This window comes from Somniosus microcephalus, chromosome 1, assembly GCF_052327205.1.
Source record: "Somniosus microcephalus isolate GS21.2 chromosome 1, FLI_Smic_1.0, whole genome shotgun sequence".
NCBI classification, from domain to species: domain Eukaryota; kingdom Metazoa; phylum Chordata; class Chondrichthyes; order Squaliformes; family Somniosidae; genus Somniosus; species Somniosus microcephalus.
In genome coordinates, this window is record NC_140987.1 from 76,337,691 (window position 1) to 76,355,008 (window position 17,318).

Genomic DNA, 17,318 nt, shown 5'->3' on the forward strand with positions numbered 1-17,318 from the left:
TCATAGCTAATACAAACCCTGATTAGTACCTCCCTGCACCCCGCCCCCCTCTAAAGTTTACAAAATAAACACCAAGGAAATACAGGCAGAAGCAGGATCCCTGGGTTCAGATAACCTTTGTAAACCACTTAAAATGCACTCTTCACAAGATCTGATTATTGCTCCATAATCCCAGTGGTTTCTCTCTATATGGAAGTGACTATGTGACACCAGTGCCAGAAAAGAACCTCTCTCAATGCAAGATGCCACAATCTCATCCCACTGCCAACCTGCAGTCCATCCCAGTAACAGAGACGGCCAATGAATGACCACCCAATCTCCAGGCATCTCCCATCTTTCAGTTCAAAGCAAAAACATCCAAAGGGAGATGTTCCTTAAAGTAGTAGTTACCTGGTAACCAAATTAACCTGGAGTTTTGCAAGAAGAAGAAAGTATTTTACTGCATTTTTGATCTCATCAAGATTGGAGATTTTCAATTCTGAGCAACAGGATCCTTCTTCCACTCGTGTCACTGAATCTCCCCATCACCGTCTCAGGTCAGGCATAGTAAAAGGCAGACGTGATCCCTCTACTCTGCTCTAGCCTGAAGCCCAACTGCACGAGAGCACTCCGTACTGCACCAGTGTGATTCTTCTCTCAGTGGTAGCACGCTTACCTCGGAGTCAGTGGGTTTAAGTCCCACTCCAGAGACTTGAACACATAATCCAGGCTGACATTTCAGTGCCGTATTGAGGGAGTGCTGCACTGTCGGAAGTGCTGTCTTTCGAATAAGACGTTAAACTGAGGCCCCATCTGCCCTCTCGCGTGGACATAAAAGATCCCACTATTCGAAGGGCAGGAGAGTTCACCAGTGTCCTATTTTTCCCTCAAACAATACCGCCAAAAACAGATTATCTTGTCATTTACCTCATTGCTGTTTGTGGGACCTTGCCATGTGCAAATTGGCTGCCACATTTTCTACAACAGTGACTGCTCTTCAAAAGTACTTCATTGGCTGTAAAGTGCTTTGGGACAACCTGAGGTTGTTAAAGGCTCTATATAAATGCAGCTTCTTACTTTAGCCATCACCAAGGCCAGAGTGAGGTTGTTAATTTGTGCTGGTCTCTTCTGCTTGTCGGCCCACATGCACTAGATACTTGATCGAAACTGCCCAGGGGAGGGAGCTTTTGTTGCAGTATTCAACGATGGACTCAAAGTCAAATCCCAGATGGAAGGACGCCCTCTCCTTCCTTCACCATGTCCTACGTGTGGAAGAATTTACGGTTGTCTAAATCAAAAGCGGTTTTGGACAGCGAAGAAAACAGTCAGTCAATCAACATCTGCGCCCTCACCGTGCAAAGATGTGAGTCACACAATCTCTTTCAGTTATTGGATGTTGAGCACTTACAATAACGATGGTTCTGGGCACCAGTAAACTGAAGAACATTAAAGGTGCATTCACACTGCAGCTACCCGCCTGAAACCCTATAGATACAGTTTGGGTTCCAGCTGGGCTGGAGCCTGTTTACACTGGTAGCTCCTGCCTGGCTGGAACTAACTGTCCTGTTTAGGAGAGGGCTGTCTGTAAGATTATATGCACACATGGGCAGGGCTCTCTCCCAACAGCTTGAAGTGCAAATGTTTAGCAACTAGGGATGGGGAGCAACCCCACATTCTATAAACATTTTAAATGGAGGTCAGGTAGGCTTAAAACAGTGCCCAGGGGTCTGAGGGACTGCTGAGCAATTTACACTGAACTGGATTTACACTTCATGCCAAGAAGCTAAGTGTAAATCAAACGAAGCAGAGTCCGACTCCGCTTCACTCCAAAGGGAGGTCAGACTCTGGATGTACACCAGAATTGCTTCGCAGAGCTGCCAAATGGACAATGTAAATGCACCGTTAGAAAGCAGGAATGCCATCTCCATCCCTCAGCAGCAGAATGAAAGGAAAAAAAGAATTCCACCCTGAGCATAAAGGTTCTGTGCAAGTTGTGGTCACCACAGTACAGAAAGGATATTGCAGCTACTGAAAGGATACAGAAGAGACCAACCAGAATGATTGAGGAGATGGAGGGGTCGGATTATGAGGAGCGATTATGTAAATTGGGCATGTTCCCACTGAAAAAGAAAGGTGGAGAGGTGATTATGGTTGTTGTTTTTAGGATTCTAAAAAGGGACTAGTCAATGTAGGCCATGACAAGCTATTTCACCTTGTCCAGAACAGCAGAACCCGGCCTGTGCTTGAAGGGGGTAAATTTAAAACTAATCTGCAGAAACATTATTTCACTGAGCGAGTGGTCAATCTATGGACCAGACTCCCTACAGAGATGGTGGAAGCAATTAGCATGGATTCATTCATATGCAAATTAGATAGATTTCTTTCAGAAAATAATATTTTGGGTACAGTGTGAGTAATTTGAGACATGACATATGGCGCAGTGTAGGTGACTTTGGAACCTATGGGTCCCAAAGCTCTCCAGCACTGAAGTTTTCTTCGCCTCATGTCTGGGTCTGTTGTAGACGAACTAATAGAGCTTCATCCCCTTACGCTCCCACCTCAATGAATTTCGAGCTCGGCAGAATGCTGAGCTCTTTTTCCGCCGCCTTCGTCTCCGTGCCCACTTCTTTGGCCAGGAGTCTTCCCCCCCGCATGGTTGACCCTTTCTCCCACTCTCAGAATTCTCGTTCTACCTGGACCCCTCCCCCTGGCCTCTTAACCGCTCTAGATCTTTTCATTGCAAACTGCCGGCGTGACATCAGCCATCTCAATTTCTCTGCTCCCCTCACTCACTCCAACCTACCTCCCTCTGAACTTGCAGCACTCCATTCTCTCAGATCCAACCCCAACATTGTCATTAAACCTGCTGACAAGGGTGGTGCTGTTGTTGTTTGGTGAACCGACCTCTACCTAGCGGAAGCTGAATGTCAACTCTCCGACACCTCCTCCTACCTCTGCCTGGACGATGACCATACTACCGAACATCAAGCCACCATTTCCAAGACGGTCACTGACCTCATCTCCTCTGGAGATCTTCCCCCCACGGCCGCCAACCTCATAGTTTCCCAACCCGCACAGCCCACTTCTACCTCCTTCCCAAGATCCACAAACAGGACTGCCCTGGTAGACCCATCATTTCAGCCTGTTCTTGCCCCACGGAACTTATCTCTTCCTATCTCGACTATTTTTTCTCCCCTTGTCCAGTCTCTTCCCACCTACATCCGCGAGTCTTCTGACGCCCTCCGTCACTTTAACAGTTTCCAGTTTCCTGGCCCCAACTGCCTCCTTTTCACTATGGACGTACAATCCCTCTACACCTCCATCCCCCACCCGGATGGCCTGAGGGCGCTCCGCTTCTTCCTTGAACAGAGGCCCGACCAGTCCCCAACCACCACCCCCCACCTCTGCCTGGCTGAACTTGTTCTCACATTGAACAACTTCTCTTTTGACTCCACTCACTTCCTCCAAATCAAAGGTGTTGCTACGGGAACCTGCATGGGTCCTAGCTATGCCTGCCTTTTCGTGGGATATGTAGAACATTCTTTGTTCCAGTCCTACTCAGGTCCCCTCCCTCACCTCTTTTTCCAGTACATTGATGACTGCATCAGTGCCGTTTCCTGCTCTTGCCCTAAACTAGAAAATTTCATTCACTTTGCTTCCAATTTCCACCCTTCCCTCACCTTCACATGGTCCATCTCCGACACTTCCCTTCCTCGACTTCTCCGTCGACTTCTCCGTCTCCATCTCTGGGGATAGGTTATTGACAAACATTCACTACAAGCCCACTGACTCCCACAGCTACCTGGACTACACTTCCTCCCATCCCACTTCCTGTAAGGACTCTATTCCATTTTCCCAGTTTCTCCGCCTCAGCCGCATCTGTTCTGACGATGCCACCTTCCATACCAGTGCTTCCAACGTCTTCCTTTTTCCTCAACCGAGGATTCCCCTCTACTGTGGTTGACACGGCCCTTAACCGTGTCTGTTCTATCTCCCGCACTTCTGCCCTCACCCCTGCCCCTCCCTCCCAGAGCCACGATAGGGTTCCCCTTGTCCTCACCTTTCACCCCACTAGCCTCCACATTCAAAGGATCATCCTCTGCCATTTCCACCACCTCCAGCGTGATCCCACCACCAAACATATCTTCCCCTCACCTCCCCTTTCAGCATTCCGAAGGGATCGCTCCCTCCGCGACACCCTGGTCCACTCCTCTATCACCCCCAACACCTCTTCCCCCGGCACCTTCCCGTGCAAGCGCAGGAGATGCAACACATGCCCTTTTACCTCCCCCCTTCCCACTGTCCAGGGCCCCAAACACTCCTTCCAGGTGAAACAGCGATTTACTTGTACTTCTTGCAATTTAATATACTGTATTCGCTGCTCACGATGCGGTCTCCTCTACATTGGGGAGACCAAGCGCAGATTGGGTGACCGCATTGTGAAACGCCGCCGTTCAATCCGTAAGGGGGACCCCGAGCTTCCGGTCGCCTGTCACTTTAATTCACCACTCCACTCCCACTCAGGCCTCACCGTCCTCAGCCTCTTACATTGTTCCACTGAAGCTCAGCGTAAGCTCGAGGAACAGCATCTTTCAATTAGACACTTTACAGCCTTCTGGACTCAACATAGAGTTCAACAATTTCAGATCATAACCTCGGCCCCTATCATACATATATATATACTTTTTCCCACATTTTTTTTGTTTGTGTTTTTTTTCCCTTCTCTCCCACATGGTAGCTGTCTTTCATTCTGCCAGCGCAATTTACACTTCATCTAGAGCCATCTTTTGTTTCTTAACCTGTCCCATTACCGTCTCCTTTTGCCTTGAATATCCGTTAATGTCCCTTAACCTCTCCTGCCTTCTATCCTATCACAGACCTTCCCTTTTGTTCTTTCATCCCCTTCCCCCTTTCCCAGCTCCTACACTTGCTTAAAAATCTGTTCCATTTCCTGCTTTTTTCCAGATCTAATGAAAGGTCATCGACCTGAAACGTTAACTCTGTTTCTCTCTCCACAAATGCTGCCTAACCTGCCGAGTATTTCCAGCATTTTCTGTTTTTATAACGAATAGAGATCGATTGCCATGATTAGTCGATAACTCCATTATTGTTGTATCATGTGATTACCAGGATGGTAGAAGGTGAACTAAATGGACCATGGTCTTATTTGTTCCTATGTTCTGGCTGAAAAGGCCTAGTGCGCTGCCTGAAACCACTTGGATCAATGCAAGAAAAAAAGCATTGGGCCTAGACTGAAAGATTGATGATCCTGGGTATTCATCTGTATGGAGTTCATGATCAGTGGTGCTCGATAGAGCAGGGGGTCTCCTTGAAAACTGTTAATGGCTTTTAAACTAAGGATTGGAAACAGTCTGCAGGTGGTAATTGCACCGTGTGGTAGTGAGGCACACAAATCAGTAAAGTCTCAGGTTCAGCCACATTATATGTTGAGTTAGCTAATCTCAGGCAAGCTAGACTTGTCCTCAGTGTCCCTTGACTCAGGGGTGAAGGAACAGGAAAAGAGAAGATTTTTTTTTTTTTTTAAATACCTACTAACATCCCTCTATTACCATGCCCAAGTGCCTATACTTCATATAATGAATTGAGTTGACTAGTGTAGGCAAGTTGTTCAACTACAGGTGCATCACAACAGGCCCAATTCTGCTGCCCTCTCCTCCCCATCAGCAACTAGATATCAGTAACAAGCAGCGATTGTGTCATTTCCCCTCCTCTCCCTCATGGAGAGCTTTTCTTTGCTGACTTGCTACAGCTCTTCCACAGAGTGTCGATTGGAAGTAGGGCTCCTGATGTTTGCACTTGTGGAACCACAGCTGGTTACCAGCTGCACAAGTGGGAGAGAGATCGGGAACACTAGTGCACTAACTTGGCTGGCGTTCAACTTACTGACAATGCACTCAACCACTCCGCTGCACAGTGTCATCAGGACTGCTCTAGGATGAGAGGGTTGTCCTATGATGAGAGATTGTGTAGAATGGGCCTATACTCTCTGGAGTTTAGAAGAATGAGAAGTGATCTCATTGAAACATGAAAGATTCTGAGGGGGACTGACAGGGTAGATGCTGAGAGGTTGTTTCCCCTGGCTGGGGAATCTAGAACTACAGAGCATAGTCTCAGGATAAGGGGTCGGCCATTTAAGACTGAGATGAGGAGGAATCTCTTCACTCAGAGGGTTGTGAATCTTTGGAATTCTCTACCCGAAAGGGCTGTGGATGCTGAATTGTTGAGTATATTCAAGGCTGTGTTTACACTGTAACTAGTGTCGGTGTGGAGCAGAACCACTTGACACCGATGCTACAGTTGGAATGAGACTGCAGACATGATTGTTGCCCAAGCACTAAAGGCTTGGAGTTCAGCAATGAACAGAAATGCAAAATTACTCAACCTCTACATTGCGAATTGAAGTAAATTTGACTCAAATATGGATCTCCTCAGTTGGATCTTTGCACCAGGCTGATGCGCAATAACCAATATGTTCAGTACTAGAATTGAGCAATTATTAGCAACAAAGACTTGCTCGGCTACTGTTGTAGCCTAGTGAGCTCATCCAAAACTCTGCTGCCCGTATCCTAACTCGCACCAAGTCCCACTCATCCATCACCCCTCTACATTGGCTCCTGGTCAAGCAACGGCTCAACTTAAACATTCTCATCCCAGTGTTAAAATCCCTCCATGGCCTCGAATGGGACCTTTTACATCGACCCGAGAGGACAGATGGTTTATCGGCTTGTCCAAAAGATAGCACCTCTGATCAGTGTAGCACTCCCTCAGTACTGCACTCAAGCAGCAGGCAAGATTTTAGCCCAGATTTTGCTGCAGCAGGGTATCTCGTGGCATGCCCCGTTAGTAATCTTTGTTCATGCACATTTAAGTTTTATAAATTTTTTGTCCACAAAGTTGCTGGGAGTGTGAGCTGATAATGGCGCAGCGAACGCAACAGGGCATCAGGGACCTTGATGAACAACGGGACAAACAATGTATTGCCGTAACCAAGGAGAGTTAAGGATTGAGAAAGAGAGGGAGGTAGGACTGAGAAGGAGGGTGAATTAAAGGGGGGAGTATAATGTCAAATCAGGTACAGAAAGAGAAATAAAAAGGGCGAAAGACTGGATTAAGAGAGAGAAATGAAAGAAAGACTTGCATTTATATAGTGCCTTTCACAACCTCAGGATGTCCCAAAGTGCTTTACAGCCAATGAAGTACTTATTGAAGTGTAGTCACTGTTGTAATGTAGGAAACGCGGCAGTCAACTTGCACACAAGCTCCCACAAACAGCAATGTGATAATGACCAGATCATCTGTTTTAGTGATATTGATGGAGAGATAAATATTGGCCAGGACACCGGGGATAAAAAAGAAAAAAAATTAATTTAAATATTTGACATTTTTAACATCTCCAAAAACAATTCACAACCTGAAGGAATGAGATTCTACTCTTATAATTGTTGACTTTCTGGGCAAGACAGGTTGATTTGCAGTCATTAACAATTATCATGTCGTTAAAAGGGTACTTGCACTGTTAATTACAAGTCTTAACTTTCTGTGGTGAGTTTAATGGGCAATTAATGTGCAACTGCAGCAACTTCATGAAAATCACAGAGGTTAAGCACGAGATACCGTTTTCGTGAAGCGAACGGCGGAGCGGTGCAAATCGACCAGCAACTTGTGCTGATTCCCAATTCACTGGGTATCCCTTCCTCACTACAGATTGCTGGTCAATTTATGCATTACTAACCGCTGCGTCGTTCAGATGTTATTAACTTTTCAGCAAAACCTGGCCCCGTGTGTTAAAGTCTCTGGAGTTGGGCTGAACCCACGACCTTCTGAAACGTCACTGTATTGTGATTCACAGCCTGTTTAAAAGCCCTGCAATGCTACACCTGGTTCTGACTCAATGACCATGAAGAGTGAATTCCTGATCAAAGCTTTCAAAGACCAAAATTTTGTTGGAAAATTATACTGGTCGTTAAATTAAATGCAGCGAGCCTCCTGTTCTTTTTTCCAAAGGAATGTTTGCTCGGATGGTGCCTCCCCAATAAATTCCTCAGGAGAAAAAGCCAGACACCAAAAAGAATATAGCAAACTAATGGACGTCAGCAGCAGTGCAGCGGGGGAGGAGAAAGGAAGGAAACTGGGCCATATGATTCAAGAACAAAGTATGTTTGCAATCGGAGACAGTTTAAGGAATGACATGGTGTGTAAAGTGCGGTACAGACAGAACTCTGCAGCAAGGCTACTTGCTGAATAGTGCTGCATTGCATTAACCACGTGGTCACTTCACTTGAAGGTCGCCCTGCGAAGCCTCTGTGCACCGACACCCCATCCGACCCATTGCAATACACAACAGCAAAGGTTAAACATTGAAAGGAAAAACACTGCGCCTACAGGCTCAGTGTTGGGTCAGTAACCGCAATGCTCGCCGTTGCTGCAATGAGACACAGTAGGACTAAAAAATAAATCAAAGGATGTGTGCTTTCTGGATCAGCTGGCCCATAAATTGAGGTCATGGGATGAAGTATTAGTAAACAGAACAATCCCATCACTTCTGCCTGGCCAGAATAAGACTACGGACTGGTCAAAACTCCCTTTTCACAACCACAATCTGCAATAATTACGCCGGGTCACAGCGAGCGCTCGTGGATGCCGGGTCACAGCTAGGTCACGGCGAGGGCTCGTGCACGCCGGGTCACGGCGAGCGCTCGTGCATGCCGGGTCACAGCTAGGTCACAGCAAGCGCTCGTGGACGCCGGGACAGGTTCGTTAATTTGGGTACAGCGCGTGAGACGATGAGCTTGTGTGTACAGCGGTAAAGGTGCTTACACGCATGAAGGATTTATACAAGGTTTAATTATAGGAGCAGTGGAGTCAATCCTTGGATCTGGAATGACTTGGAGAGGGATCCTAGAATATGGAAGCATGGGGTGGGGGGGTGGGCAAAGGCCCTAGAACATGGGAGCATGGGGTGGGGGGTCTGGGCAAAGGTATGAGAGCACTGGGTGGAGAGAGGAAGCGAGTAGTACTGGGTGGGCATGGATTCCAAGGCTTGGGATAAGATAGAGTGGTTGTGTTCTCCTGGGGTCAGGAAGATTGGGACCATCCAAAAACAGTGTGTGTGGGGTGGGGGTGGGTGTGTGGGGTCTAGGGTCCGGCAGTACTGCAAAACTTAAATGACGCTTTTTATGTTAAATTCCTTAATCATATAGAAGATGCATGGGATACACAACATTCTATTGGTGCCGTCATGCTTTTGTTTTCTACCTGAAAATGGGCTGCAGCTTAAAAAGATGTCTGCAATACCACGTACCAGGGCTAGAAGGGCTGTCGCTTGATTGCAGTCACACTGCAACTTCGATAAGCAAAGCTCCACCTCCCTTAAAATTACATCACTTCCTCTCTCCCTCCACCTCCAGTACACCATTCTCAATTTTGTCCTCATGTGATTCACCGCTCCTCTTCGCCATGCAGCTTTTATTTTTCATGCTCTTTTGATTGAAGTGCAAGTTAAAGGGTAGAAGTTATGCTGCCGCTTTACAAAATCCTGGTTAGACCACACCTGGAGTACTGTGAGCAGTTCTGGGCACCACACCTTAGGAAGGATATATTGGCCTTGGACGGAGTGCGGCGTAGGTTTACCAGAATGATACCCGAACTTCAAGGTTACAGGAATTAGGGTTGTATTCCCTAGAATTTAGAAGGTTAAGCAGCAATATGATCGAAGTTTTCAAGATATTAAGGGGAACTGATAGTTTCTCTCTATCCACCCTATTTCCACTGGTTGGGGATTCTAGGACTGGGGGGCATAGTCTAAAAATTAGAGCCAGACCTTCCAGGAGTGAAATTAGGAAACACTTCTACACACAAAGGGTGGTAGAAGTTTGGAACTCTCTTCCGCAAACAGCAATTGATGCTAGATCAATTGTTATTTTTAAATCGGAGATTGATAGCTTTCCGTTAACCAAAGGTATTTAGGGGTGGGGCGAAAGGCGGTTATATGGAGTTAGGTCGCAGATCAGCCATGATCTCATTGAATGACGGAGCAGGCTCAAGGGGCTGAATGGCTTACTCCTGTTCCTATGTTCCTATTTTCTAAATAATGAGCAGTGTGCAAGTACAAGTAACTTTATATACAAGAGGCACTGTGCCCATGCACCTGCATTCTGCAATTTCCAGATCTTAGCTAGCAGCTTCTCGCCATTGGTAACACACTCGCCGGAGTCAGAAAGTCATGGGTTCAATCTAGGGTGACCATACATCCCCGTTTTGCAGGGACTGTCCCCGGATGAGGTAGTTTCTCCCCAGGCAAATAATGTCTCCGGAAGAGTTCCAGTTACACATTTCCTTCCCGGGCACCCCCTGTCAATCACTCCCACCGTGAGTGCCGACTGGTTGGGAGGCCAGCCCTGAGGGGGAGCTCGGAGGTGTAAGGGGTCGGTCTATTGGTTAGCATCCACGTCAATCAAGCACCAAGGGCGGGCACGTGCCGCCAGCGAGTTTGGCTGCACTCCCGACCCAGCCTCGCTCAACAAGGATTAGCTTTGGATTGCTGTAACAAAGAGCTGACACGGGCACAATGGGCCGAATGGCCTCTTTCTGTGCTGCAAACATCTATGGGGAAGGATGTTCTTGCCATGGAAGGAGTGCAGCGAAGATTCACCAGGCTGATACCTGGGATGGCAGGAATGACGTATGAGGAGAGATTGTGTCGATTGGGCTTATACTCACTGGAGTTTAGAAGATTGAGAGGGGATCTCATCGAAACCTATAAAATTCTGTCAGGCCTGGACAGACTAGATGCAGGAAGGATGTTTATGATGGCCAGGGAGTCCAGAACCAGGGGTCATAGTCTAAGGATAAGGGGTAAGCCATTTCGGACTGAAATGAGGAGGAATTTCTTCACCCAGAGAGTGGTGAACCTGTGGAATTCTCTGCCACAGAGGGCGGTGGAGGCCAGTTCATTAAATATATTCAAGAAAGAGTTGGATATATTTCTTAAGGCTAAAGGGATCAAGGGATATGGGGAGAAGGCAGGGACAGGGTACTGAATTTGGATGATCAGCCATGATCTCATTGAATGGCGGAGCAGGCTCGAGGGGCCGAATGGCCTACTCCTGCTCCTATCTTCTATGTTTCTATGTTTCTAGTGTAGAGATCCTTCATTTCAAAGCTCTCACAAATGTGTTTTGCCTGCAGAGAGGTCTTCAATATCACAGACCAGAGCCAGAAATTTCCACTTGCCGATTAGCTCAGCGCTAGTCCTCTCTCCCTGCACCTCCAACGTTACATCTTTCTTTAATTCCCTCAAAGTCTGATTCCCTGCTCATCTCTCCTCCACCACACAGAGATTTCATTTATCGTGCTCCTCAGGTTGAAGTGAAAGTTAACAGTTTTTTTTGAGAATTTCTCATAAAACTGGACTGGCCAAGTAAGCGGGTCATTTCTATTTTTTCCTCAATGCTGCCCTTTATTGATGACTGTATGCGTATCTAAAGTAAGCAGTACCGCCATTCAAGTGATACCCTGCCACCTCCCAAGCCGTTGGAAAAAGTTTCTTGGCACAGCTCCTAAGGGGTAATTCTGCCAATTTTAAACTCCTCACTAAACCCCAGGATTTCTAATAGTTTGGGCCAGACAGAAGATAGTTTCTAATGAGTAGATTAAATCTGCACCTCACTCTAAACTCAAAAAAGTAATTAATGAACACTGTTGTACATTAACAACTCGTTTGTGTGCTGGGTTCAACAAGTCTGTAGAGAAGCAGGGCGCTTTTTATAAAACTGGCTGGAATTACAAGCCCTTGAATCAATCTAGTGAACCTTCGTTGCACCACCTCCAAGGCAAATATAACCTTTCTCAGATAAGGAGACCAAAACTGTGCACAGTACTCCAGGTGTGGTCTCACCAAAGCCCAGTACAATTGTAGTAAGACTTCCTTACTCTTGTACTCCAATCCCCTTGCAATAAAGACCGACATCCCATTTCCCTTCCTAATTGCTTGCTGTACCTGCATGCTAACTCTGTGTTTCCTGTACGAGGATACCTAAAATCTCTCTGAACACCAACATTTAATAGTTTCTCACCTTTTAAAAAAATATTCTGTTTTTCTATTCTTCCTACCAAAGTGAATAACCTCACATTTCCCCACATTATACTCCATCTGCCACCTTATTGCCCATTCATTTAACCTGTCTATATCCCTTTGCAGGCTCGTTGGTAATTGGATACTTGAAGGTGAAAAAAATGGTAAGGCTATGGGGAAAGAGACACTAACCGGATTGCTTTTCGAAAGAGCCGACGCAGGCTCAAGGGGCCGAATGGCCGCCTTCTGTGCTGTACTATTCTATGATACAAGTAGGCACCTTGCACACAAATTATCCACCATTAGTTCCTGTTACCTTTATCCCCTTGCCCCCCTCAACAGGCTGGAATCAGAGGGCATCTAACCTGCTTTAAAAAGCCAAGATGTTCATCAGCTGGCCACCAAGAGTTGCACAAGCATGACTCGCCCGCAAATGTTTCTTCCCTGCAAGGAAGTCTTGGTTTTTCCATCAGGGAAAACGGGAGACCTTCTGACAAGGAAATTCACAGCTCTTGTGCACTGCAAGGGTTGCCAACCCTCCTGGATTGTCCTGGAATCTCCAGCAATTAAAGATGAATCTTTTGAACACTGCTGCGAGCGACCCAGGAGAAAAATCATAGGGGTGTTCAAAAACAATTGCACATGGACCCCTAAATCTCTCTGCAGTTCCTAGCTTCTTACCATTTAGAAAATACTCTGATCCAACTTTCTTAGGGCCAAAGTAACCTCACACTTCCCCACATCCATCAGCCACAGTTTTGCCCATTCACTTCGTCTCTCCATGTCCTTTTGCAACTTTCTGCTCCCATCTCCCTTCTATGCCACTTAACTTAGTGCCGTCATCAAACGTGGATATACGGTTATAAAGTCAGCGAGGTGCTCGAGGTAAAACTTTCACAATTTCAAGTGTGAAGTTCCACTTTTGAACGTATCTTTTAAGCAATTACAAGGTCTTAAGAATAAAATAAAAACAGACATACAAGCTTAATGAATCACAGAGACAAAAGGTGCTGAGACAGTTGCTTCTAATTATCAAAAGGATCTTACCTGGAAAGGTGTGAGGATTTGAGGACCCTCTTTTAAGGCACTTGGAGCACAGGACATGCACAGTGAAGTATAACCCCGGCCATTCCTGGAGGAGCATGTTTAGTTCTTCCACCAGAGGGATTATGGCTTGCCATGCTGTCCAAATATTTGGCAAGGAAGCATGGCTAGCAATAGATAAGGTGTCTGCTTGCAGACTACTTTGGGTTGGCCTGTAACTGATTACCACTGGAACCTTGCCCCGGTAAGCAAAGATCTGGTACTTGCCATCTGACCGGTGTACAACGTGAGAGTTGATCTGCACGCTATATCTAGCAAACAGGCCTGGCGGGAACAAAAATGGGAAACTGTATTCCACCTGCAGCTGTTCGATGGCAAACGGCTGCCCAGCGAGGTTAGACCCATTGATCCAGGCTTCTGCATGAGGGACTTCATTTTTCACATAACACGGGAACTTGAACCAAACTGCTGCGCCGTTTAGAGGCGTAATTTTGGGTTTGTTGAGACAGTAACAGAGTCCCATCTTCTCCAGCAGTTCCAGAATCAGATGGAGGTCCTGCTGGGTTTTTATGTGCGGTTTCAAAAGCAGTCTAATAATGTGCAGCGGGAGCAGCCCATGAAGCAGGAATCCTTCCACGTAATGATGGAGTTGCGTTGCCCTCAGCTCATCGATATCCGCATCCGCCAAGAGTTTCTGGAGCAGAACCGCGGCATCGCGCTGAAAGAAGACATTCAGGATGTCAATCAGCTTGGTCAAGTTGTGAAAGACGCACTCTTTAAGAGTCAGACTGTCCTCAAAATACAGCAGCTTGCCACTTTCGTGCAGGTAGGACAGGGCGCTTTGGAGTCGGTCTTCCGTAAGACCAGCTTGCAATCCCAGCCTGGCCGAGTCCCACCAGGAAAGCCACAGCTCCTGAGGCTTAAAGTGCAGCTCTTCCAACCTTTGCCAGGATCTGGGCAAGACTCGGTGCAGATTGGGGAAAATATCCCGGTGCTCGGCCACTGACAGCAGCTTCTCCTTCAAGCGGTTGATGCCAGTGTGGTCCCCCCGGCAGCTCACGGTGATGACCGGGGACAGTATCTGGAGGCGGTTGTTCAACAGGTACTGCACTTGCGCCTTCTTCCTCCTCAAGTTCTTATCAGAGACCCCATAAAAGGGCGCATATGGACTTGTAGCTCGCAGGTCGAACTCCTGCTCGAGGGCCCCGTCCACCTTCTCGGCAACAGCCTGCATGAACTCGGCGTCTCGCTTCTCCTGGAGGGCAATTTGGTGATGAATGTCCAGGCATTTTTCCTCCACCTCTCGGTCATTGCACTGGTCCACATGCGCCCCCACCACACACACAACGCCGTGAGGGACCTTGGCCCCCAGTAGGTGCAAAAAATGCCCAACCAATTCATAAAAGCGACCAGAAACATAAGTTTTCAGATTGACTACCAGAACATAAAGAGCGCCGGGAGAGAGAAAAAATGGCTGGATAAGATCATAGTTCTGATCCCCTGCTAGATCGTAGACAATAAAAGTTAGATTATTTTCAGCATCAGCGACCCACTGAGTCACCTCGATTCCTTTGCTGTGCGCCGCGGGGAGACTGGACATGTTGCCAACGAGGCACTGCTTCAGTGATGTCTTGCCAGCATATTTGGGGCCCATCAGTACAAGTTTCAACCTGGGCTTCACCGCAGGCTGCGACAGTGCAAGCTCCTTCTGATACGCCGCGATGTAGGGAATCCCCTTCATACAGACTTCATAGGGCGGCTGTATCAAAGGGTTGTCCTTGATTTTCCAGAGGCTGACTTTGGAGAGCTTTCCAAACGAATCGGGGAGAATGGCGATCTGGTTCCCCTGCAGCACAAGTTCTTCCAGATTGCAAAGGTCTACGATGGAGTCGGGAAGGTATCTCACCTTGTTGTTGTCCAGCCACAGCGTGGCCAGGTTGGTTATATCGGAAATCTTCTGCGGGATAACCGAGAGTTTGTTTCGGCTCAAGTACAACTCCTCCAAATTAACCAGCTCCAGGAGAGCTTTTGGGAAATCCTCAAATAGGTTGGACGACAGATTAATCATCTTGAGCTTTTCCAGGTCGCCGAAACTTTCCGGCAAAGAATGTAAAGAGTTGTTATCCAACATTAAGCTCTCCAAGGCCGTTAGTTTGCAGAAAGTCTCCGGCAGGCACGAGAGCTTAAGGCTGCTCAACCACAGAATTTTCACCGACTGTAACATCAGAATGTCTTTGGGCAAAACGTCGATCTTATTGCCGGAGAAGTCCAATTCCTCCAGCTCGCTGAGATGCAGGATTTGGTGGGGGAAATGAGTCAACTTGTTGTGGTCCACGTCCAGCGTCCGCAGCCTCTGGAGTTGGCCGAAGGTGGCGGGCAGCTGGCACAGCTCGTTGAAGCTGATGTCCAACTCTTCCAAGCTGTGCAGGGCCCCGAGCTCGGGCGGCAGCAGCTGCAGCTTGTTGTGGCTCAGGCAGAGCTTCTTGAGGCGGTGGAGGTGGGCCAGCTCCCCGGGCAGGTGAGACACGCAGTTGTGAGCCAGGTCCAGCTCGGCCAGGTGGCCCAGGGCGTAGAGCGGCGCGGGGATGTGGCAGAAGCGGTTCCTCCGCAGGATCAGCGCCCGCAGGTTGGTGAGGGAGCCGTCCAGTCCCTCGGGGACCTCTTGCAGCGAGTTGTTGCCCAGGTTGAGGATCTGCACCTGGCTGATGTTCTCGGGCAGGGTGATGCGCTGGTTGTTGTGGGTGCACAGGGTGAGCTGGCGCAAGTTGCTGCGGAGTTTCCTGCAGCGCAGCGCTGCCTCTCGCCACACTTTGACCGTCTTCACGTTGCGAGCGTTCTCAGCCATGTTGAGACGGGACGGGCTCCTTCCTGCTTCTACATGGTCAGCCGCCGCTCCTCCCCCTCCTGTGTCTCAGCCAAGAGTCCCGGGCGGCGGCTGCATCTTACGCCGGGAGCCATGGATCGTGATACGGGGGAGGGAGGAGAGCGGAGCCCCCTTTAGCCTCTCGCCGTCCAGCCGGGGCGGAGAGGCTGCGGCTCTTCCCTGCCGCTCCTCCTCTGACACCGGCTCACAGCCGCACCCGACAGCCAATAACACGGCACGTCAAGCCGGGCTCGGTGCCCCGGGAGGAGCCACCGCCCCTCCTCAGCCTCCTGCCCCCTTGTCCAAGACCAGCCGCCAGTAACAAAGAACAGTCTGGCTTGTGGGGTGGGGAATAAACATTCATCCAAACAATCTCCCAGCCAGTCAGCCCCGCCTGCCCACCACCCTGGGGAGGATGGGGGAGTGAAACCGACGCTGTTTCAAATGGACACCAGTGAAATTCAATAGCTGTAAATTACAGAAGCAAATTCCCCGTAATACAGATGATCTAATCATTCACAATCGATTCCCTCTGCAGTGTTATAATTTTACCCCATTTGCCGTTATAATTTTACCCCATTTGCCGCATTATAATTTTACCCCATTTGCCGCATTATAATTTTACCCCATTTGCCACATTGTAATTTTACCCCATTTGCTGTTGTAATTTTACCCCATTTGCTGTTATAATTTTACCCCATTTGCTGTTATAATTTTACCCCATTTGCCGTGTTATAATTTTACCCCATTTGCCGTGTTATAATTTTACCCCATTTGCCGTGTTATAATTTTACCCCATTTGCCGTGTTATAATTTTACCCCATTTGCCGTTATAATTTTACCCCATTTGCTGTTATAATTTTATCCCATTTGCCGTGTTATAATTTTACTCCATTTGCTGTTATAACTTTACCCCATTTGCTGTTATAACTTTACCCCATTTGCTGTTATAATTTTACCCCATTTGCTGTTATAACTTTACCCCATTTGCTGTTATAACTTTACCCCATTTGCTGTTATAACTTTACCCCATTTGCTGTTATAATTTTACTCCATTTGGCGTTATAATTTTACCCCATTTGCCGTTATAATTTTACCCCATTTGCCGTTATAATTTTACCCCATTTGCCGTTATAATTTTACCCCTTTGCTATTTTAATTTTACCTCTTTATCCAACAATATGTAGTTTATTATTAAAGAGTTTCAACATTTTTATTAAAACTAACAGGTTTATGATTAGCGCCACAGAATTTCTGAAACGTTAATAAATCTACCAGGCTGTTTATAAAGCCAGTGCAAACTGATTGCTCGTTAGGTAACCAGTCACAGCTGCTCTG

General features: G+C 47.4%; 1 protein-coding gene across 3 annotated transcripts in view; it reads right to left on the reverse strand.

The window, feature by feature from the left end:
* mfhas1 (multifunctional ROCO family signaling regulator 1) overlaps window positions 1-16,392 on the reverse strand; it is a 140,705-nt gene extending 124,313 nt beyond the window's left edge. For 2 of the 3 annotated variants that reach the window (XM_085983308.1, XM_085983299.1), the window contains exon 1: window positions 13,121-16,388. In XM_085983308.1, the coding sequence (XP_085839434.1) occupies window positions 13,121-15,962 (2,842 nt within the window). In that variant the 5' untranslated portion in view covers window positions 15,963-16,388. Of the gene's footprint in view, window positions 1-1,989; window positions 2,100-13,120 lie in introns of those variants that run through there. The other variant, XM_085983316.1, reaches the window with a different exon arrangement.
* Between the last annotated feature and the right edge of the window lie 926 nt (window positions 16,393-17,318).